The 24,157-nt window shown below is 37.6% G+C and overlaps 1 protein-coding gene across 1 annotated transcript; it reads right to left on the reverse strand.

Annotated features, from left to right (window-relative positions):
• Positions 1-3,713: 3,713 nt before the first annotated feature.
• Positions 3,714-21,972, reverse strand: LOC127619859 (polypeptide N-acetylgalactosaminyltransferase 12-like). Its single transcript, XM_052092870.1, has 10 exons — positions 21,351-21,972; positions 17,621-17,790; positions 16,571-16,760; positions 16,180-16,365; positions 14,206-14,323; positions 12,211-12,387; positions 10,385-10,516; positions 9,366-9,479; positions 8,524-8,679; positions 3,714-6,005 (listed from the first exon to the last, which is right to left on the reverse strand). The coding sequence occupies exons 1-10, from the start codon at positions 21,713-21,715 to the stop codon at positions 5,868-5,870; spliced, it is 1,746 nt and encodes a 581-aa protein (XP_051948830.1). The 5' UTR covers positions 21,716-21,972; the 3' UTR covers positions 3,714-5,867.
• Positions 21,973-24,157: the final 2,185 nt, after the last annotated feature.

Consider the following 24,157-nt stretch of genomic DNA (forward strand, 5'->3'; position numbering starts at 1 on the left):
ATTGCACAGCTTCAGAGAAATCTTCATTAATGTAAATCTTAGTGCCCTTTAATTTCTTGGCAGAAGAAAGAATCAGCACTCTATCTTTAATGCGAAGAAGTTTGACAACAATTTTCCTTGGCCTTCCCCTCTCTTGAAACTGACCAAGTCTCTGGGCACGCTCAATGTCCATATTTATTCCATCTAAGCCCAAGTTTTTTGAAAACATATCTCGCACCTTTTTCTCTGATTCACACCAATTCTCTCCTTTCTCGTCAGCAATGCCATCAATTAAAATGTTTGCTCTCCTGTTCTGGTTTTCAATGTACTCAAGCTTGTTGAACAGTGCATCCAATTCCTGCTTGGAAGTAGTAATGTTTGTCTCAAATGCCCTTATCTTTGACTCAATCTCAGTGCATCCCATCTTCTCCTCTTCAAACTTTGTTTGGGTAAATTCCAAGCTGGTCTTCAGCTCCTGTACATCTCTGATAACACCATCCAATCTTTTGTTAGTTCCATCCATGATCAGCTGAATGAAACATTTTAAGTTATCTTGCTGCTGCAATAACATATCTTTATAGATCCCTCTCTGCTGCTCCATTAACTGGGAGAGTACACTCATTGTAACAACAGCATCCTCCTCACATGGAGATGTTTTAGCATTTTTAGGTGGCATAATGTGTCTTACCAGGATGTACCAGAAGTTGATGAAAGTTGCAAATGTTGATGGTGACAGATTTGTTTGTCAAGGTCCTAGTAGGCCCAAAAGCCCATCAACTTGGGCTACAGCCCAAGCTCAGCGGATAGTAGAAATATCCCAATATTGAGACACAATTTAAATAAAATGCAACTTGAGTCAATAAGCACTAAATTTTGGGAATACCAGAAAGGATTCAATAGATTTCTGTTAGATTCTAAGAGGCCTGGTTCCTTAAATCATTAGCTTGCAGGAGAGTCAGTGTGCAATAATGCAGAAAAAAGATTGCAGAGGGAAAGATTAGTGTTTGTTTTTTTGTTTGTTTAGTTTTTTTGGTATTACGTAGGGCCATCAGGTAAATTGGGCCCTTTATAAACTGACTGGTTCCTTTCAATAAACTGTTAAGATGATGTGGAAGGAATCTAAATTGACGTTTGGATGTGTTATATTTGTATTGTATGTGGCTCCCTATAAATGTGATCAAATACACACAGCCACCTCACACTCACAATCATGTCATGCCTATTTTATTAAAACTGATATGAGTAACAAAAATACAATTAAACAGAATTGTATGAGGACAAAAAGGCCTATATAAGCAATATATAACGAAGGGGGAAAAAAATACCACAAAAGCAAAGAAATTGGTAAAGTGTATAGATGTTCTACTCATTCAAAAAATATCAGTGCCCTTTTTTTATCCTTCCGCCACTGCCCCGGTCTGGGAATGCCACTGCAATGATGGTGACTTTCAAATGACATAATTATGGGAAAAGGGCAAACGCACAAAAACACACATAAAGTGTTCAAAAGTCTGAGCCTGATTCAAAATCTCAATTAAACAGGAAAATAACTGGAAATGTAACTTTATACAAAATGTCAGATTTTCTTGCATCCGGGGACCTGGGTAGCTCAGTGAGTAAAGACGCTGACTACCACCTCTGGAGTCATGAGTTTGAATCCAGTGTGTGTTGAGTGACTCCAGCCTGGTCTCCTAAGCAACCAAATTAGCTCGGTTGCTAGGGAGGGTAGAGTCACATGGGGTAACCTCCTCGTGGTCGCTATAATGTGGTTCGCTCTCGGTGGGGCACGCGTCAAGTTGTGCGTGGATGCCGCAGAGAATAGCGTGAAGCCCCCACGTGTGCTATGGCTCTATGGTAACACGCTCAACAAGCCACGTGATAAGATGTGTGGATTGATGGTCTCAGATGGGCATTCCAAATTGGGGAGAAAATATTTTCTTCCCTCCATAGAAGCATACAAGATAATCATTGGATTATTTTTAAATCATTCTGAATAACATGTTCATCAGGTTTTGTTCATACCAGGTCGAGTCCAGTGAGAACAAGTCATTAAATCTGAAGGAGGACATGCCAAATTAAGAAGAAACTCTGGAATTCATATTAATTGTTCAGAATTGTTAATAAAACTTTTCACTCAAACTGTTATTCTGACAATATTATTTGTAATGAAAATATAACTGTTAATTTAGCAAAAAATAAAAAATCGAAGCATTTTCAAAAGTTGACTTTTGAAATTTTTTGTCTACATATTAGGGGGGTTCGGCACATTGTTTAACAAGGAAAATTTTAATTTGCTATTCATGTCAAAAGGTTGTAGACCCCTGAGTATTCAATCTCAGAAATCCACACACACAAATACACCCACACCAATAAATCTAATAAATCGTGTTAGCGTTAGCCTTTTAATGTTCTATCCTTGTTAATGTTGTATATACACTCACTGAGAACTTTTTTAGGAACACTAAACTAACACTGGGTAGGGCCTCCCTTTGCTCTCAAAACAAAACAGCCTCAATTCTTCATGGCATGGATTCCACAAGATGTTGGAAACATTCCTTTGAGATTCTGGTCTATGTTGACATGATTGCATCACACAATTCCTGTAGATTTGTCAACTGCACATTCATGCTGCGAATCTCCCTTTCTACCACATCCCAAAGGTGTTCAGATCCAGTGACTGGGAAGGCCACCTAAGAACAATGAAGTCATTGTCATGTTCATTTTGAGAAGACTTTTGCTTTGTGTCATGGTGCATTATCATGCTGGAAGAAGCTATAAGGAGATGGGTCAGTTGTAGCTATGAAGGGATGCACATGGCCAGCAACACTACTCAAATTGGCTGTGGCATTTAAGCAGTGGCTGATCGGTATTAACGGTGTGCCAAGAAAATATTCCCAACACCATTACACCACAGCCACCAGCCTAGACTGTTGACACAAGACAGGTTGGGTCCATGAATTCATGCTTATCCTGCCAAATTCTTCTATCCCTTTCCCTATCTTCTGTGTCGAGATACATCTGACCAGGCTAGATTTTTCCAGTCTTGAACTGTCCAGTTTTGGTGAGCTTGGGTCCACTGCAGACTGAGCTTTCTGTTCTTGGCTGACAGAAGTGAAACCCAACATGGTCATCTGCTGATGTAGCCCATCCACCTCAAGGTTTGATGTGTTGTGCATTCTGAGATGATATTCTGCTCACTACAGTTGTACAGAGTGGTTATCTGAGTTACTGTAGCCTTTCTGTCAGCTCGAACCAGTCTGGCTATTTTCCATTGATCCATCTGGCACCAACAATCATGCCACGGTCTAAATCACTGAGATCATATTTTTCCCCGTTCTGATGGTTGATGTGAACGTTAACTAAAGCTCCTGACTTGTATCTGCATGATTTTATGCATTGATGTCACCTGATTGGCTGAGTAGATAATTGCATGAATAAGTAGGTTTACAGATGTTACTAATAAAATGCTCAGTGAGTATATTTTATTTGCAATGCCAAAATTAATTTCTTGTAATGCAATGTTATTGATTAAATTAGAAATAATTGTAATTACATTAAGAGTATATTCCTTTGTTCACAATGATGGTTTTGCAGTACAGATTCACTGGCCCATTTTAATCAAAAAATGGCTCATTTGATCTGACATCATCCAACCGCACACCGCATACACATCATTCAAAATGAAATATATTTATATATTTCACATATATATAGCCCATTACACGCAATTGAGATGTTATTCAATGGCTTTATTTTAAAGTGTAAAAACTCAAACAAGAATGCAATTTTAGCTTGATCAATTTTAGTTTCAATAGTACATAAGTTATAAAACATATTTTATTAAACATACATAATTAATGCATTTACAGATTTTTTTTTAAATAATTTTCATCATTACTGATATGCTAAGGCCACTTGTATAACAGCATAAAGTTACCTGAATTATTTGCCAGCACAGATATGGATTTAAGAAGAACAAACAAACAAACAAAAAAAACACCATTAAACCATTTATGTTTCACAAAAAAGTGCAAAATCACTGTCAATTTGACCAACACCACACAATGCTTTTGGTCATTTATTTCCTTTGGGCATTGTGACAACTATGGGTGAACAATGGGTGTTTTTAAAGATCAGAAAGCATAAAAAAATAATAAAGTTTTTGTTTTATACTTCCGTTTCAAGCAGGGCACCATGAAATTAATGTTAAGTGCAACACAATGGTCTCAATGGGACTCTCGGCCATCTATATAGAAGATCATCGCTGTTGTCATTTGATTTCACCTTTTAAGCCAATCAACTGACAATCAATTTTAGGCTTTGAATAACTAGGACAGGCCTAACCAGTGCAAACACAATTGGTTCCCATTTAAATCTGAAGATAATCAAAGAATCATTTGCTAATCTGTGGAGGCCCTGGAAATATCTGTACAGTATTGAGTCCATGTCACAAGCTCTCATAGAAATCACATGTTGATAAAAGGAAGTAGTAAACGAATTTGCCCAAAGTCAATGTTCAGTGTTCCCATCAACTTACGGGTCCATGTTAATATGTATAAGTTATGACAAACAAACTATACATAAACCTTATCAAAACAAGGTCAACAAGTAAACGGCCCTCTTATACTTCAGGAGACACACGAAAAGACACTTAAAACATTGTAGTAAATACAAATGAAAAACTAAAATCTACTCGCTGTTCTTCAATGCATAAGGACTCCAGCAATAAATATAAGTGATAAGTTAATCAAACAAATGTATGATTAATGACATTAGTCCAAAAGAGGTTTATATTCACATACTCCTAACTGACGATTCAGCATTGCTTGACTGTAATTAAATGAGAATATAAAGTGAAATTACAGCAATTTGGCAACCAAAATCTAGTATTTGCTGTGAACTCAACTTCTCTCCTTTTTTCCCCTCATTGATCGAGAATCCATGACTACAAGAGGTAGGCTATTTTTGTATATCAGGAACAATCATTCTTCTATTTTTCAGCTCTAATTAGGTATGAAAACCTAAAACTAGCATCTGAATCACTGCACAGTGAGCTCCTGAAATTACAGCCATGTAAATATGAGCTGATGGAGGACACCGCAGGACATCGAGTAAAACGGAGGACTTGGTACCATCTAGTGGTCGTAGAGAGAATGCCAGTGACAGCGTCACTGTTTATCTGAGCCTAACCTCAAGACTCAAAAATGTCAAAAATGCATACAAGAGTCTGCCAAGAGGCTCAAGTGTTGAGATTTGGATTAGAAACCAGATCATAAAGGACGAGTTCTTTAAATATACTAGTCACTTAAGAAAAAATAGATATAGTCAAGAGAAAAATTATAAATAGAAGCAACAGGAATAGGAGGGAGGAGTAAGACACCAGCAGATGGAGCTGGCAGCACTGTGATTAAAATAAGTCAAACTACTGTACCAGCTTGTGAAATGATAGTGATTGTCTGATGGAATAGAGAAAGACATAGAAGTTACAATAAGCTGTAAAGATACAGTGATCCTAAAATGTAAACACGACGACCGCCTTGACACATTAAAAAAATGACTAAGAGAGGAATTTCAATGCACTAATTTTTTCATTAAAAAAAAATAAATTGTCACTGTGGCTATCATTCTGCCAAGGACCTCCTTTTTCACGTAAGAAAAAATATGGGTTTTGATCCTCGTAAATGTTGACAGAATTTTCATTTTTGAGAGAACTCTTCTTTCAATTTATTGCAATATACTCTATGTTCGTGTTATATTTCATCTATACAGCCTGTGTGGCCATATACCAGGAAGGCACAATAAAATCTAAGAAGAAAGACAGTGGAATGGTCAATAAACTGGTGTGAAGTCAGAACTGCCCATATTAAATGCCCTTTAAAAAAGTGCGGCTATGTTCTCTCTTCAAAGATCCACTTCTGGAAGGCAGAGTCTGAGCAGGGTCGGAGAGCGGGGCCAGGGCTGCCGGTGTCAGTCCGGTCCACTGCCTCAACACACTGCTGAGTCTGAATGTGGTAGAAAGTGCCATCCTGACAATGCAAAGTTTAGGAAAGGTTATGCATTATAAAGGTTATACATAAAATATATTTTGCATATAGAAAATTAAGCCTATTTTTGAGGCTATTAAGATTTATTCTTTTACATTATTTTGCAACAGTTACACACATATTAACCCCCTCCCTCCCTCCCTCCTTGCACATTCTAATTACAAAAAAAAGATGATAATGATATTCTCTTAACCGCAATTTGAAAAAAATATATATATTTTTTACATTTTGTAAAGTATTACCCTTGGTGCTACCTTTCATTTCTGTTAATCAATGCCTACTTTACATCATCAGACCCTTGGCCCCGCCCACTGGTGCTTCAGTTTCTAAACCGAGAGACAACAGGACAGACAGGCCTAGGGTGGCCTACTAACTATTCCTACACCAAAGTGCACCAATCTAGACTATTTTGAATTATTTTTGTATATATATAAACATGCACTAGACAGACGTCTTTGACTGATGTCATGTACTGTATCTTGTACAGCTTTTAAAAGACGCAGCGTCAAGTTATAACTCTGAAAAGGGGACACCATTTTGTTTCATTCAGCTGAGCTACTCTTGCTGTTTTGAGCACAGACACGTCCTGAATGCATTCTTGCACCAATCTGCTCTATTTTTAATTGTTGGTGTATATAAACATGCACTAGATGGACATCTTTGACTGTTTTGATGTGTTTCCGGTGTTGTGCGCCTCAGTACTGGATGATACTGAATGTGTGTACATCTTGTTTCACCCTGCTTTGGACAATGTTTGTGTGTTTTTAAGGTGTGTATCAGTGTGGATTGTTTGTAAACCATTCATAACATGTTTCAAGCTTTGCAAAGGGTATTGAAGGATGGGGCAGCTAAAAACAATATTGGACTTGATCGCAAAACCGTAAATTTACAATTTAAATTTACAATTTTAACCCCCACTTTTCATTACAGTAATGCATTCTGACATTTTACTTTTACTATTCCCATCGTTTTCAATAATGATTCTCATTATTGCAGCACCGTCATTTTTTTTATCGTATTATGGTAAGAAATTTGTACAATGACTTTTTCCCCATTAAAATCTGTGAAAATTAAAAGCAGTACAAAGGAAGTACTACTATAATGTATACATAAATCACGATTTTAATATTATATAATAATTGTTACACTGTGATAATGAGAGTATTATAATGACCATCTTTGTTGTGTTGCTGTAATAAGAGAGAATTGGGATGTAAAATGTGCTTAAATGTAATTAAAATAATGTCACGGTGTAAAAAATCTTAATGGCCCTAATAGTAAGCTTCACTGTCTGAATGCCAAATTTGTATTACTTATTTGTAATAAAAAAGGACTAGAACATTTTCTTGACATGTTTTGCGAGAATCATCCAGGCTTCTTTTTTTCCTGCAAAATATATTCCAGATATTTAATTTTAATTTATTTTTTATTTGGTGTTAAATATGACAGATTTCGTTAGAATCCCACATATCTAAAAGTTTTTAGGGACATGATAAGTGAGTCAGGTTTGTTTAAACTTTTTATTGATAGTGTGAAGGAAAACAAGGAGGCTTTTTACTGAAAGAAAAACATGGACAGACCCATACTTGATTAATTTGGCTATTACTGTCAACTAAAGTGAAACTAAATTTATTCTACCTTTATATCACTTAGTGATTATTAATATTTGAAGTGCCCTTTCTCACTTAAAACTCAAAGTGTGTTCCCATATCATAAACTGACAGCAGAGCAGCACATTTATCCATGTATAAGGCGATCTTATATAAGTGTTTGTGGTGAAAAGTTTTGTATATTTTTTAATTATTTGTATAGTGCTTTTCACAACACACATCATTTCAAAGCAGAGAGATTTTAATTCAAATGAGTCAGAGATGATGACTGCTTTTGTGCTCTTTCTCTCTCTCTCTCTCTCTCTCTCTCAAGGACTTTGGCCCATTAGAACAGGAAGCTCAGCCAACATCAGCATTTCATAGCACCTCTTTCCTGTTTTGTGTTCTGATTCCCTAATTGTCTCTCATCACATTGCTCTTCAGGTGCTCACTGTACTGGCAAAGAGTTCACACTAAGGTTTGCTTCTGAAATTTCACTGCAAGCCACACCGAAACCCTTTCAACCTGTTGCCCGTGACTTTCTCAAATAACACTTCAACGTAGCATTTTCTTGGCCCTTCGTGGGGGTTTGTTTGTTTTAAAGAACACAAGTGCTCCAAGCATGCTTGTTAGTGTGTACACTTTGTGTCCTGCCTAATTGCCAAATAATCCATGTGTTGAATGTAACCCAAGTATCACTACATTTGCACTTGTTTACATTCAATATATGTATACCAGGGGGTCAAAATATGTCTTAACAGGGGCCCACTATACAAAAGGCTCTGAATTTTATACAATATGTAACAGGGGTCTCTGCTCATTCTCTCTCTCTCTACAATGGGGTCCTTGGCCTGAAATAGGTTGAAGACCCCTGCTGTATGCAATCAGTATGCACTGAAATGTGATCTCACCTCTCTGAAGACAAACTTCTGGTCTTCAGGCACAGCTTCCCTGGACTTACTGCAGTGATGCATTGTAAGGAAGGTTGAGACAGGATCAGCTACAACACAGCCTGCAGGATCCCTTGTGTTGTAACGGATCTCTTGGAGTGTGGAGTACTCAAAGAACTAACGCAAAAAAGAGAGAATGAGACAGGAGGTCACCTCCAGCATCAGCAAGTACACACAGACCCTGTTTAACCAACTATTAAAGGAATATTCCGGGAATTCGAAATCCAATCACAAGTGTTCACAGAAAACACATTTGAGACACATGTTAATACCAGGTGTAAACGTGTGTGTATGTCAGATGACAACTTGTGATCGGATCACCTGAGACAGAAGTTAATCCCAGTTATAAACAAAGCAACAGAGTTCAGCCAAGGTTCAACACTTTTAATCATCATCAAAGCCAAATCAAAACACTCAACTGATGCAAAATCTGATAGAGAGAGATATGTACAAAATCACATTGAAGTAGAAAATCTTTCTTGTATTCATAGAGAGAACCCAATAGAAAAGTCTTGTGTGCACTAATAAGTCTCCAGTGATTGTGTGCTTTCCCACAGAGAGGAAGGAGACAAATGAAGCCACACTGTTTTGCCAGACCGCTAGAGTCGCTTTAAAACAACAATATACAACACACTGTTTACTGCAGCACATAATGGTGGTGTCTTAATACATTAAAGCTGTGAAACAACTTAGATGTATATTTCTGTGGAAGCATTACAGCCTCTGTGAATTGTGTACATTTCAAGAATATTGGAGCAGTACTGCTGTCTGCCTGCCATTACAGTTCAGCAATTGAAATTTACCTGGTTTTGACCCATGCCATGACATGGGTAAAGAATGACCCTGTGACCAGCCATATTATGATCATCAGGTGGGTTGTAGTCAAAGCAGTGTTTGGCCATTCCTTTATTCTTCAGCTGAAATTAAGTAAAGAACCATAACCATTAATTCACATGTCTACACTTTGCCACTTGTATTTTTTTTGTTTGTTTTGTCACATCATGTTTCTCACTTTATTTGAGTGTAAACCTTGAAATAAACCAAAACGGTCCAACATGAATGACAAACCTTTGATTTGAAAATTTGAAAGAAAAAAAAAAAAATACAAAAAGGTACAAGTCTGCAAATTGAACATGAACAATGTAACCCTTAATGCATTGCGAATGATGTAATCCAATCAATCTGTCTTTTTGAAGTATTTAAAAACACCATTACTGTTTTACATGCTTTAACACTTCAATTAACAAACAATAAGAAGAGTGCTGTCAGTCGATTCACTTTTTTAATCGCAATGAATCACATAATTTTTAGTAGTTAATCACGATTAATCTGAGATTTTGAAAGTGCTGAAATTTTACTCTATATATACTTGTTTTCCTGGCAAAATGCATTTAATTACATTAAAGGAAAGAAAACAAAACTATATGTAACATTATAATGCCTTTTTCTAAAACATTTTCTAAACAAAGCCACAGTATAAAGATAGAAATGAAATAAAATAGCACCAATTCAAGTAACATTAAGCTTCCCAAAGACTAAGTGCAAGTCTGACTAATTGAAAGAACTAGTATCCCATAGGTTGCATTTTTCATTGCAATTGGCATTCAATCTTTCAAACTCTCATCCTCCACAATATTAATCTGCCAGTACACTGTGGCTATCCACATTGTTACAGCAATCGTGAAGCCGCTTTGAAATCCACATGAAGTGGATGCAGACAAAAACGTCTCATTCTGCATTTTGGTGATAGTTTAGACTTGGTGTGTTACTTAAAATGTACTGTAACAAATACTGTATATAAAAGAAAATTGTCTTCTCTCACCATCCCAAACATGCCAGGCCTGTCCTCTGGGACTTGAATTTCAGGGTAAATGTTGTCCAAGTACCACTTAAAGTCTTTACATTTAAGACGCATTCTGAGTTTCCGTCTGTCTGTTACATCACCATATGCCTCCTGAAAACAATGGTAAAAAGTTATGAGTCCCAGTGGAGATATTTATTAAATGTGGAGATATTTATAAAAAGTTTAAATACACACACAATTGTAATACTTTAGGGTTAATGAATTGAACAAACCCCTGACCGGAAGTATGAACAATATGAGTTGTGGTGAGTATCAAGCACCACTAATAAAATAACATGAACAGATCAAGCATAAAGTAAAAGCCATGACAATGCTACACAAAAAAGCTCTTTTCATACCACATCTACTGTTTTCAATGAAAACCCAAACATCATCAGTTAAACATTGCATTCCTCTCTTGGTTTCTAAGAATTTGTATGCAGTTCCACAGCTGTGGTACACCACAAAAATCCTACATATTCTGCAGCATCTTCCGTCACAACAATGTTGCATCCACACATCCCCAAAAAGATTAATCAAGGCCAAGTTCCTGTTTATGTTTGTGGTTGTGGTACAGTATCTCCTCATATCTGCCCTTTCAGGCAAGAATTACTGGTGTGGGATGGCCCAAAGATATGATTAGTTGTGAGGAACATCTGTTGGAGGCAGATCTCTGTCGAAGAGGTTCAGCAGCTTTGCAGAACGATATATATTGCTATATATTAACCATGGTTAATCTTGTGGTTACTATGGTTTTACTACAAAAAATATGGTATGGTATGATATTGGGCCATGAATAAAATATAGCAAGATTCAGAGAGTGAAAGAGAGTGATCCTATTTCAAATTTATGTGGCAAAAGAGTGTGAAGGTTGTCAAACCTGATCCACATTGGCATGGCTGGTGTTCACCTGTGGTTTTTACCCAAAGAGAGAAAAAGTCTCATCTGCTGGCATCACATCAGATAGATTTTGAGCTGCCAATGGGGCAGCATTTCCAAGGTTCAGAGACAGAAGGATTATCTGATCTGTCGCTGAGAGCACCTCTCCCTTTAACTACAGAGCTCGATGTGGGTGCATGGCTGGATGACAAACAACACAGGCTGAGAGAGGTGCCACTTCTCTCTGTAGTAATTTCACACCGAGCAGAGAGAATGTCACCTAAGGAGTTCTAGCCCGCATGCTAAATGTCATTAATTCAGAGCACATCAACAGAATGCATGTGTGAAAGTGTGTATGTGAGGATGTAAGTGATAAAGATTCAGATGAATTTTTTTCCCCCAGAAAAAACAGATTTTAAGGCTTCCATCCTGTAAGTCTGTTTTTTTCTGTTTGGCTCCATTTTTAAGACTTCAGAGTAAATGAGAGTATTCAGTTAAATTAATGTTCTTCCACCATGTGTGTATATTTATGGGGAAAATTATACTGAAAAATGAAATGTATTTTTAAAACTACATTTAGAGCAGTTAATTTAATTTCTCAAAATTGTATTCCATTTTATTTCTGTTACCTTAAATTACAATTACAATTATGCATTCTAATTGCTACCTAAATTCAAATGTATTAATTCAATTCAATTTAATAAGCATTCTAAATTGAATTCAGAATGCAGCACACAGCCCTGGTGTACATATCCTAGAAAATATGCATATCCTCTTTCACAGTCAACATGATTGGTCAGAGTCTACTAACACTGTGGCAAAGCTGTCACATTGTTGATTGACTTTGTGATAAATGTACTCTTGGAAAATGAGCAGACAAGCAAACAAAAGCCAAGTTATGCAACAGACTGCACAAGTAGGCGTACCAGACGGGCATGCGGGTTGCGATGGTAATACATGTCTTTGTATACATCCATCCAGACTTCTGCCGCCCGCACGCTGTTGGCCAAGGCCTTGCTTCTCGAGTATGGCGCTTGCTTCGGGAAGACATGGCCCACGTGCGAGCAAGGGTGGACCTCCAGACTCCCTCCACACTGCCAGATCTGAAAAACAACACTTAAGAGATTAGCCATACACAGGGCAACAGAAGAAACAGTACATTTCTGAATAACTGGAACACCCATCATTCATAAAAGTTTCACACATTCCATACCTCTTGTTCGTTTATTAAATATTTAGGCTAATTTAATTTTGTTTCAATCCATTTCACAGATTTTACGCCAAAATGTGTCTGAATAAACAGTGCCCTGTCAAAAGAAATGATGTTTAACCAGAGTTGTGAGTTTGCAGTCTGAATCGAGCATGACAAAAAAGTGTAGTGTTTCAGTGTAATCTGATTAAAAAAAAAATGAATACTCTTAAGAGCCCGCTCTATAAATGAATCTATCTAAAAGACTCACAAACTCACATCTGAATCAGTGTTAACAAATTGCAGGTGACTGTTTATATGACAACATGTTGTGAACGATATACAGTACATGCGCAAAATAAATTTGTTGTATTGTTTGTGCAATTTTTGACCCATTTTAAATTTGATTCTTTTTATTTCCTCCCCTTTTTAACCCAACTTGGCATGCCCGATTTCCAATGCGCTTTTTAAGTCCTTATGGTCACGTAGTACTCGCCTCAGTCTGGGTGGCAGAGGATGAATCCCAGCTGCCTCTGTGTCTGACACGTCAACCTGCGCATCTTATCACATGGCTTGTTGAGCGCATCACCACGGAGACCTAGCGCTTGTGGAGGCTTCACGCCATCCACAGCGGCATCCTCGCTCAACTCACCACACGCCCCACAGAGATTGAACCACATTATAGCAACCAATTTGGTTGCGTTGGAGACCTGGCTGAAGTCACTCAGCACGCCCTGGGATAGCAAACTCCAGGGGTGGTAGACAGCTTCTTTAACACTGAGCTACCCAGGCCCTAAATTTGTTTCTTTAATAAATATTTACTTTTCTACATTTTACATCAGAATCAAAACACACACAAACTAAAATTGGACTAGATTCGATGAGTTGAGGTTTTGTGACTAAAAAAGTTATACTTTTTTCCTGGACAAATTTGACCCTACATAGCAAATGAATGGGTGGGACTATAACACATCCACAGTGCAGAATGCACAACACACACACACACACACAAAATCAGTTTGTTACAACCGGACATAAGTTTGACATGGATCTCTGCAGCCAACTACTGGTCATTTCATGTAGAAAGAGCTGATTGTTTACATGAATGTCACATAGACTCACAAACTAATATCTGAATCAGTGCAACAAATTACTTGCAGAACTTTTACACGACAACATGCAGTTAAGATATACATTTACAAATGAGATTTGTTGTATTGTTTTAATTGTACTTTTTTAATAATAAAAAGTAGGAGCAATTATTAGGAGCAAGTAATCTCCTGCTAAAAAAACAGAATTCTGTAGCAAACATACATTACATAATATTACTGTAAACTGTAAAAGCAGCTGTCTACTCTTCATGCGGTTCCCCTGTTGGAAACACAGCTACTGGCTTTCAAGGCACTGAAAACACAAGTGAACCGTCTCTATGTAACAGTGTTGGCATCCTTGAGGGGATGTGAGCTGAGTAATAAGAGGAATTATGAGTAAGTAAATGCAGCATAAACACAGAGTGAAGGTCTGTTTAGTCATCGTGCAGGCTGGCAGACACTTAATAAAGGTGCTGACTGACCCCCTAACCTTGTGCGACTCATCACACATTTTTCAAATGCTGACCATCTGTCAAAAACATGCCAACAGGCTTTCTCTCTACAGGACAACAAAGCCTGAAGAGAAATGAGAGTAAAATGTCACAGAAAATTTAGAAAAATCTGTAACAAAACACACTTACTCTGAATGAAAACTCCAGGTTCTCTCCACCCCAAACCTCCATTCCTATGTCATATGTGCCCAGGTAATGGAAGTACTTCTTATTGATTGCAAATAAACCGCCAGCCATTGTAGGAGACCTGGTTCAGAGTAAAATGCACATGTTCATATGATGTACGTTTTGGAAAGACTCAACATATACTAATCATACACAAGACTCAAACATACAGTGCATTCAGAAAGTATTCAGACCTCTTCATTTGTTTCACATTTTGTTATGTTACAGCCTTATGCTAAAATATTTTAATCAATCTACACTACAATACACATTTGGGAAAAAAAAGATTTTTGATAACTTTGCAAATTTATTACAAAGGTCTTTTTGGGTGTCATGCAACAAGCTTTGCACACCTAGATTCTTCTCTGCAGATCCTCTCAAGCTCTGCCAGGTTGGAAGGGGGCTGTCGGTTGACAGCCATTTTCAGGTCTCTCCAGAGATGTTTGATTGGGTTAAAGTCTGGCTCTAGCTGGGCCACTCAAGGACATTCACAGAGTTGTCCCTAAGCCACTCTTGCATTGTCTTGGATGTGTGCTTAAGGTCATTGTACTGCCCTGTCTGAGGTCCTGACTGCTCTGGACCAGGTTTTCATTAAGGATATCTCTGTATTTTGCGGCATTCAGTTTCCTTCAACCCTGACCAGTCCCCCAGTCCCTGCCGCTAAAAAATACCCCCACAGCATGATGCTACCACCACCATGCTTCACCATTGGGATGGTATTGCACAGGTGATGAGCGGTGCCTGGTTTCCTCCAAACATGACGCTTGGAATTGAGGCCAAACAGCTCTAGCCTCATTTCATCAGACCAGAGAATCTTATTTTTCACAGTCTGAGAGTCCTTTAGGTGCTTTTTTATGTGTCTTGCACATAAAAGGGGCTTTCATCTGGCCACTCTGCCATAAAGCCCAGATTGGTGGAGTTTTGTAGTGATGGTTGTCCTTCTGCCAGTTTCTCCCATCTACACACATGAGATGGGACAACCAGAGCTCAACTAGAGTAATCATCTAGTTCATGTTCACCTCTCTTACCAGGGCCCTTTTCTCCTGATTGCTTAGTTTGGCCAGGTAGACAGCTCTAGGAAGAGTGCCGGTTGTTCCAAACTTCTTCCATTTAAGAATTATGGAGGCCACTGTGCTCTTGGGAAACTTCAATGCAGCTGAAAAAACACAATCCTGTCTCTGAGCTCTGCAGGCAGTTCCTTTGACCTCATGGCTTGGTTTTTGCTCTGATATACATTTTCAGCTGTAAGACCTTATATAGACAGGTGTGTGCCTTTCCAAATCATGTCCAATGAATTTAATTTTCCACAGGTGGACTCCAATCAGTATAGAATCATCACAAATATGATCCAGAGAAATGGGATGCACCTGAGCTAAATTTCAAGTGTCATATAAAAGGGACTGAATACTTATTTCAATGTGATATTTCATTTTTTTCTTTTTAATAAATTAGCAAACTTATAAAAAATCTAATTCTTGCTTTGGCATTATGGGGGTATGGAGTGTAGATTGATGTAGGACATTTTTTTTTCAAGCATTTTAGCATAAGGCTGCAACATTACACAATGTGAAACAAATGAATGGGTCTGAATACTTTCTGACTGGACTGTATATTAATAAAACATTTTACATGAGTAAAAAACCCTGCAATAGCGAAAATATTTCATCAGCAGTATGCAAACAGATTTTTAGATTTTCTTAAGAAATGCGAGTCATTTTTGCCCATGTAATGTGGTTGCTAGGTGTTGCTTACTGGCCAAAGTCAAGACTCCCCAAGTCTCTATTAAATTAAAGATTAGGGAGACTCAATTCAAGTCTCTCTCCTTCATTGGAAGTCTATAGGACTTTTTTTTTTGCCATTTTTATCATTGGTCAGTTGAAATTGTAATTTTCCCTTAAGCTACAGAAGAACAGCTTTTTAACTGTGTCAACTACAAACCTAATAACATCAGTGGAGGAAGTTCTGAGTTTCTGCTCATGTTCTGGGATGGTGTGCCACGTAAACACCAATCGCCAATCAAATCCTCCGATCTGAGGTTCTCCAGGGTTGCCCAGGTATTGAAATGTGTTCCAGTCAATAACGTCTATAACTGGACAAACCACAGCAGAAGGCTCCTCCTTTATTCTAAAGGATACAACGGTGAAAAATGGGAGATAAATATTAGGCTTATCCTGGAAAAGCATGCAAATTTTGCTATGCAAATTTAAATGGCCTATAAACAAAAGTTAAATGAGCCTAAAGTACTTTGCTACCGCAATGCATAATGCACAAATTTAAGCATGAGGGAAAGTAATGCATCAGGGTATGTAAATACTTTTGAGAGTCTCACCTCTGGAGTAATGGCTCTAACCAGCCCTCATGGCACTCACAGTGGCAGTCCAGGAAGGTCAGCACTTCTCCTGTAGCAATGGATGCCCCCAGGAGCCGCGCCCTCACTAAACCCTCTCTCTTTCTCGCTCGGATAAGACGCACCTTTTTGAGATTGGCAATGTAGTTCTCAAGAGGCTCCTTTAAATGATCTGAAGGGCAAATGCATGAGAGGAATTCAATAAAAGCGACAGGCCTTATGGACAGGGACAGAAATATGTCGATTGCTTTTAGCATTAAGGAAAAATTATTTTTTTAACACAGGGTGGAACTCATTTGACATTACAGCTTTGGTATTTCTATGTTAAGAATCTATCTGCAGTTGATAAACTTGCATTGTTTCGTTAATCCCACTTCATCCAGCACTTTTCATACAAAGAAAGTTGCAATAGTCTAATTATGTAAAAGGTCCTGAAAGATAACTGGTGTTAAGTGCCTTGCTTGAGGGCACAATAGTAAATAAGTTGCCAGTAAAAGTCTGGCAGATCTTTTACTACACTAACCCTTCATGGAATGAAACCGGGGCAAAAATGTCAGTGAAACTGACATAAATGCTCCAGATATTTAATAAATGTATTATTGAATGTTTTTTATCTGTTATCTTTCATAATATTCTATTCTAGACCTGTCTAGTTATGAGTTTGAACACTGTATTATTTATTTCAATTAATTAGTTCAATATTTGACAGAAATGAATGACACATTGTTATATCAGGTAAATGCAATCAATTCCAGGGGGCAAATTTAACTTCTTTTTAAAAACCTGTTTCTGAATTTCTGAAAAGTTCACTGAATCAAACCCACACATTGTTTTAGAAGCTGGGATTCTTCACTATAAAACTACAGCACCGTCTCACTATTAATTATGTTTCACTGCTGTTTTGAAACATTACACAGAGTTTATATAAAGTCTGTATCGACAACAAGGTATCACATGTGATCTTGATGATCACAAGACTTCAATTTTCCCCTGCTGACAGGTATCATGAGACATTTTGTTTGAGACTGATACCTCTGTCACTGTAGTCATCCACCAGTATCACTTCAGTGAGCAGCAGGTCAGGCGAGGTCTCCAGGACACTGTGAACTGTACGTAGCAGTGTAGACCAGGCTTCATTGTAGAAGGCTATCACTACTGAGGTTGAGGGCAAGCTCAGGTAGTCATATTTCAGGGTTTTACATCTGGATAGAAAGAAGTGCATTAACCTTTAAGCACATACCTCAGGTCTTCAATGACCCGGGACCTCATTCCACCCCATGTACCTCATTTTTTGGAGTTGTGACCACACCTTTTTAGTATTCCTCAATCTTTCTCTGATGATTAGAGTTACCAAAAAAAAAAAAAAAAGGCTAAATTGCAAAAGATGTATTTTTTATAATGGTTTAAGTACCAAAAGTGTTAGGGTCACTAGAGACACTAGGTACAGTATGTAATATTGTGGGGTTTTTTTGTTTGTTTTTTTGCACTTATAAAGATACGAAGTAATCATAAAATATATCACAGGATATCGTCTTTTTTTATTACAAGAGAAATGAGTACTACAGCCGTGGCCAAAAGTATTGGCAGTGACATACATTTTGTGTTTTGCTAAGTTTTCTGCTTCAGATGTTGTGGTGTTGATTCACATTGTTTCTAGATTATTGTGCAGAGTGATCAGATGCATTTTAAATAATTGCAAAAAGCTTCATTGGCCCAAAAAAATGGTCTTTATCACAAAAATCACAAAGTTTTTTGGCCCTGGCACAAAATGACCAGCTAACATAATTTCACTAATCATATCAAAAGCACCGGGGAAAGTGTGAATGAGTACTAGTCAGGTAAAATCACTCTATCATTCTGATTGGATTATAAGAGCAGACTGATTGCTATAAGAGGAGGTATGAAGTGCTTCCAATCATTGTGTTCTTGTTAGCAATGGTTCCCTCTAAAGAAAGACGTCCAGCCATCATCACTTTGCATCAAAATGGCCTCATGTGAGGAAATTGCTGCAAAGAATATTGCACCTGAAAGAACCATTTACCGGACCATCAAGAACTTCAAGGAGAGAGGTTCAACTGCAGTGAAGAAAACTTCAGGACATCCCAGAATGTCCAGCAAGTGCCAGGACTGTGTCCTCCTGAGGAGTCAGCTACGGAATCGTGTCACCACCAGTGCAGAGCTTGCTCAATATTGGTAGCAGGTTGGTGTGAGTGCATCTGCACGCACAGTGAGGCGAAGACTTTTGGACAATGGCCTGGTGTCAAGAAGAGCAGCAAAGAAGCCACTTCTCTCCAAGAAAAACATCAAGGACAGACTGAAATTCTGCAGGAAGTACAAGGACTGGACAGCGGAAGACTGGTGCAAAGTTATTTTCTCTGAAGCCCCTTCTGACTGATTGGGACATCTGGAAAATCGATAGTCCAGAGAAGAAAAGGTGAATGCTACCATGAGTCCTGTGTCATGCCAACAGTGAAGCATCCTGAGACCATCCATGTGTGGGGTTGCTTTTCATCCAAGGGAGTGGGTTCTCTCAAAAGTCTGCCTAAAAACACTGCCATGAATAAAGAATGGTATCAAAACGTCCTGCAAGAGCAACTTCTCCCAACGATCCAGGAGAAATTTGGTGATGATCTGTACATTTTCCAGCATGATGGGGCTCCATGTCACAAGGCAAGAGTGATAATGAAGTGGCTCGGAGATCATTACATTGAAATGTTGGATCCGTGGCCAGGCAACATCCCGGAACTTAATCCCATAGAGAACCTGTGATCAATCCTCAAAAGGCGAGTGAAAAAGTAGAAGCCCAGAAATTGTGATCAACTCCGAGCACTAATAAGGCAAGAATGGATCGCCATCAGTCAGGATTTGAACTAGAAGCTGATATCCAACATGCCAGAGCGAATTGCAGAGGTTATGAAGAACAAGGGTCAACACTGTAAATATTGACTCCTTGCATATATTGAATGTTTTTGCCAATAAAAGCCTTTAAAACTCATGAAATTCTTATCATTGTTTTCCAGTATACCATAGAAACATGTTAAAAAATAATCTACAAATACTGAAGCAGCAAACTTTGCAAAACACAAAATGTATGTAACTGACAATACTTTTGGCCACTGTTGTATATTCATACAAATAAACACTATATCACGTTGATTTTCTGCACAAAAATGTGGAATTATCTGTATTCCACATGCGTGTACTCATACATGCAATTATTTACACAAGGTGCCGCTGTTTCAGTGCTTGACTTGATTTACATTTGACATTGCTATTTGATGAAGAAACAACATGGAAGTAAACTATAGCAAGTGTAACACATGAACGGTATGATCTGACTATTGTCATTTGGGTGTACTACTGAAATAACGTAAGTTGTGCATCTATTTAGACTCAATAACTGTCTGAGAAGATACATATGTGTAACTTATGTGTAGCTCAATATGGGTTTGACAGCCAGTTGTGTCTCACAAAATTTCAGTGTGAAAGTAATGAATCCTGCTCTATTTCATGATTTGTTGCATTTTCTTGCATTTTATATTTGAAAAATAAAACATCAAAATATATTTTATTCTATTATTTCTTCATTGTCTTGAAAATCTGACAGCATCTGAGCATTATGTAGATCCATTTTTAAAGTGCCAGGGTAGGGTTGCACTAAAACCAGCTTTGGGACGTTGGGACGTAAAGTTCACACTAAGGGCTTAGTAATTACTAGTTAGTTTGTTACTAAGTCAGTGCTTAATTTGTTTGCACCACCTGTTCTTAAGGCAAGACTTAATTCTCCATAATAAAGTAATACGTAGTCGCATTATATGACGTTTACCTGTACTGATCCAATAAACAGCCTTCAAATTTGTACACAGAAGTGTTAAAAAGGTGTGAATTTCAGTTTGATCTTGTTATGACTGTCAGCTGTAATCAATTATATCACCATACAAACAAGATTTAATTTATGATATATTTGGCTTATGTAAATAAATATTAAATAAATGTCTCTAAAATGAATAAGGGCCAATAAATAAATACTAATACAACAGGTTGGAAAAATAGACATTTATTAATTTTAATATTTTGTAAAACATCAAAATGACGTTGACACCATAAACACGAGAGTGCACCGTTAGATCGGTTGAATCATGCTAAGTATGATTTTTTTACATAATGTTTTCTCCAGTAAATGTAAATGAGTGTAAATGTCAACATCATCATATATGTTGAAAGGATTGACGCCTGTCACGCAAAACTTGAGCACATTGATGTCATAAAATATCTTTGTCTGCTTTTTTATTACATCCGTTACTCCTGGTCAGAGGCTTCTGTAAATATTTAGTTTATATGTAATGTTACATACTACCTAAGTTTAATGGTGCAAGGCTCAAATGTTTAGTAGTAAATAAATTGTGACTTAGTGCCCATTTATGCCAAAACTAGGCTTAGTTGTAACTTACGTACAGCTAAAGACCCTGAATATGTAGTTGGGTGAAATTCCCATGCATTTAAGGGTTAATGCCCTGCTACAAAGTTACTACACTAAATACAATAATGCAAAGTCCGTAATGTTTATTGTTTAAAAAGAAACTGAATGTTTCCAAAAGGAAATGTACTAAATAGAGGTGCATTGTGTCTATGCAGGATGCTGGTAGACTATTTGATGTCACTGTACACGTAATATGTCACAAAGAAGCTTTTCCATGTCCATAGTTAAAAAATAATAATAAAACAACAACATTATCAACTGTTTTGAAGCATCAACACTTACAATGGGTTCCATCTTTCAGGCAGTCTGCGGTGTAGTGATATTTTATCGCTGACATACGTGTTTATTTGATGTTTTTTGATACTCTCTTCCTGCTCTCGCTTCTCTTCATCTTTCAGGTCCAGATTGACAGCTCTGCCCATCTCCCCCAATGCATTAATATCCAGAGGAGGCTTCTCATAAACAGGTCTCTTTATCAACTCCTCGTCCACAGTACTGCGCTCCACGACTGCCACTTCTCTTCGACTCGCCAGCCCGACATCACTCGGAGTCTGAGCGTCCTTAGGAAATATTAAATATCCCGCAACAAAAGCTCCGAGAATGCACAGAATGAACTTGGACCGACTCCGTCTGCCACATAATGCCATAATGTATCCTCTCTGGGCGGCTTGGTTTCCTTTAAATGGTTTGTCATCCAAAGCTCAATCTCATGAAAAGTTCAAGTGAAGTTCGCAGACGCTTAACTAAGAAGACCCCATGTTTACAAAGTGCCAGATTTAATTTTAAAATCGATTACAGTGGTTGGGAAACTAATTATAGATAGCAGGAAATATATATGATCCGAGCAAAGTGAAAGTTGGCTCGTTGACCATTTAGTGAGTGGCTGAAACCAACTGTTGAAATATTGGCTGTCTCAAAGCCGCGTAAACTACATAGACAGCATTTTTGAACATCATAAGCGCGTTGGTTTTGCGCATTCTTTGGAGTTCTGAATGACCGCCTTAAATGCGCAAAAAATACGCACCCGTGACGCCCAAGAGTATTGTAAGTGTTGTCTAGGTAGGAAGCTTTACTATGTGTTAAGCAACAGCCATGAAGTGGCAAATCTGTCTCACAGGTCTGTCGAATAGATCGATGTAGAGATGAATTTAATCAGATTAGAACTGGCTGTTTTACTTGATAAGACCGGTAGAACTGGACGAGACAGAAATCCAGGTGAAATCACACAGTCTTCTAATGGGTTACACACTGTGACAACAGCGCTAATCCAAATCCATTTAGTGCGTGCCACTACAATATAAGCATCTGTATGCCGAGATGTGAATGCCAAGTACATGAAAGTGCTCACAATTCGCTGTTAATAATGAAATATGTTATTTTGTTTGCACAAGCTGAACGCGCGTATGATAAATAAGTGTACAGGAAGTTAAACAGACGGCGAAGGAACAGAGCAAACAGTTACTAATTTGCATTGGAAAAGAAGCCAAACTCCTTTTGTCGTTTACATAGACAGTTTAAGTGCAACATAACACTTCCTTTTGACTTTCTGAAGTTCGTATCTGTAGCTCGGCTAATTCGATATTGTTGTTTTCTGGAAGTTTCCTCATAGTGTTGTTCTGCTTTGCTTCATCCGAGAGGAAATGCAACAAGTTAACGTTTTCTGTCAAGTACACGACTCTAAAAACCCTTCTGGGTTGTGTATTTTCATTATGATTATAAAATTATGAAAATAATTGCCAACAAATATCATGTTACCACAGTTTTACTTTAGTAAAATAACTGATCAGAAATTAGCTTTTTGCCCCCTTGGAATTGATTTAAAGAAATATTCCGGGTTCAGTACAAGTTGAGCTCAATCGACAGTATTTGTGGAATTATGTTGATTATCACAAAAAATTATTTTTACTCGTTCCTCCTTTTCTCTAAAAAGGCAAAAATCTAAGTTAAACTGAGACACTTACAATGAAAGAGAAATGGGGTAAATATTTGGAGGGTTTAAAGGCAAAAATTTAAGCTTATAATTTTGTAAAAGCACTTACATTCTGTTAAAACTTATGTATTATTTGAACTGTAATCATTACCTTTTTTTCAAAGTAATTTTAGTTTTTTTTTTAACATTACATTGTCATGGCAAAGGTTACTTTTGAAATGTATTCCACTACAGATTATGTAACGTTTAATGTATTCCAGTAGATTATTCAAGGTCAGTAACATATTCTAAATACTTTGGATTACTACTTCAGCACTGGTAGATTTTTCACTTGTTTTGACTATAAAAAATAATAATAAGATTAAAAAAATATGATCGTGCTGGTAACACGTGCATATAAAATGGCTAGAAATAGCATTTTAGCTTAGCATAAAGCTGACAATTTACACAAGGTTTATTTCTATTTCATCTGCTCAAAACTTACTTCAAACTTCTCTGTCTGCTCGTATGAATGTAACACATCATAAGAAAGTGTTTCACCGCTGTTCAAATGCTCTTTGATCGCATCATTTATATGTATAAATGTTTTCCATCTGAAAGGACTAAATATTAAATGAAACAAATGACAATAAAATACAAAGTAATCTCTTCAGTAATCAATGATTTAAATTGTAACTGTAGTGGAATACAGTTACTTATATTTTGTATTTTAAATACGTAATCCCGTTACATGTATTCCGTTACTCCCCAGCCCTGGTCATGGCAACAAAGATGTAAAAGTGTCTTAACTTTAAACTAATTTTTATTTTTATTTTTTAAAGAAAAGGAGAGGCAACCCCTGAAGTCACGAGTTTGAATCCAGTGTGTGTTGAGTGACTCCAGCCAGGTCTCCTAAGCAACCAAATTGGCCAGGTTGCTAGAGAGGGTAGAGTCACATGGGGTAACCTCCTCGTGGTCGCAATTAGGGGTTCTCACTCTTAAAGGGGCACGTGTTAAGTTAGCGTGGATCGTGGAGGGTAGCATGAGCCTCCACATGCGGGGTCTTCTCAGTGTTATCCACAAAGAGCCACATGATAAATGCGCAGATTGGCGGTCTCAGAAGCGGAGGCAACTGAGACTTGTTCTCTGCCACCCGGATTGAGGTGAGTAACCGCGCTAC

Source organism: Xyrauchen texanus, chromosome 26, assembly GCF_025860055.1.
Source record: "Xyrauchen texanus isolate HMW12.3.18 chromosome 26, RBS_HiC_50CHRs, whole genome shotgun sequence".
Classification (NCBI taxonomy): domain Eukaryota; kingdom Metazoa; phylum Chordata; class Actinopteri; order Cypriniformes; family Catostomidae; genus Xyrauchen; species Xyrauchen texanus.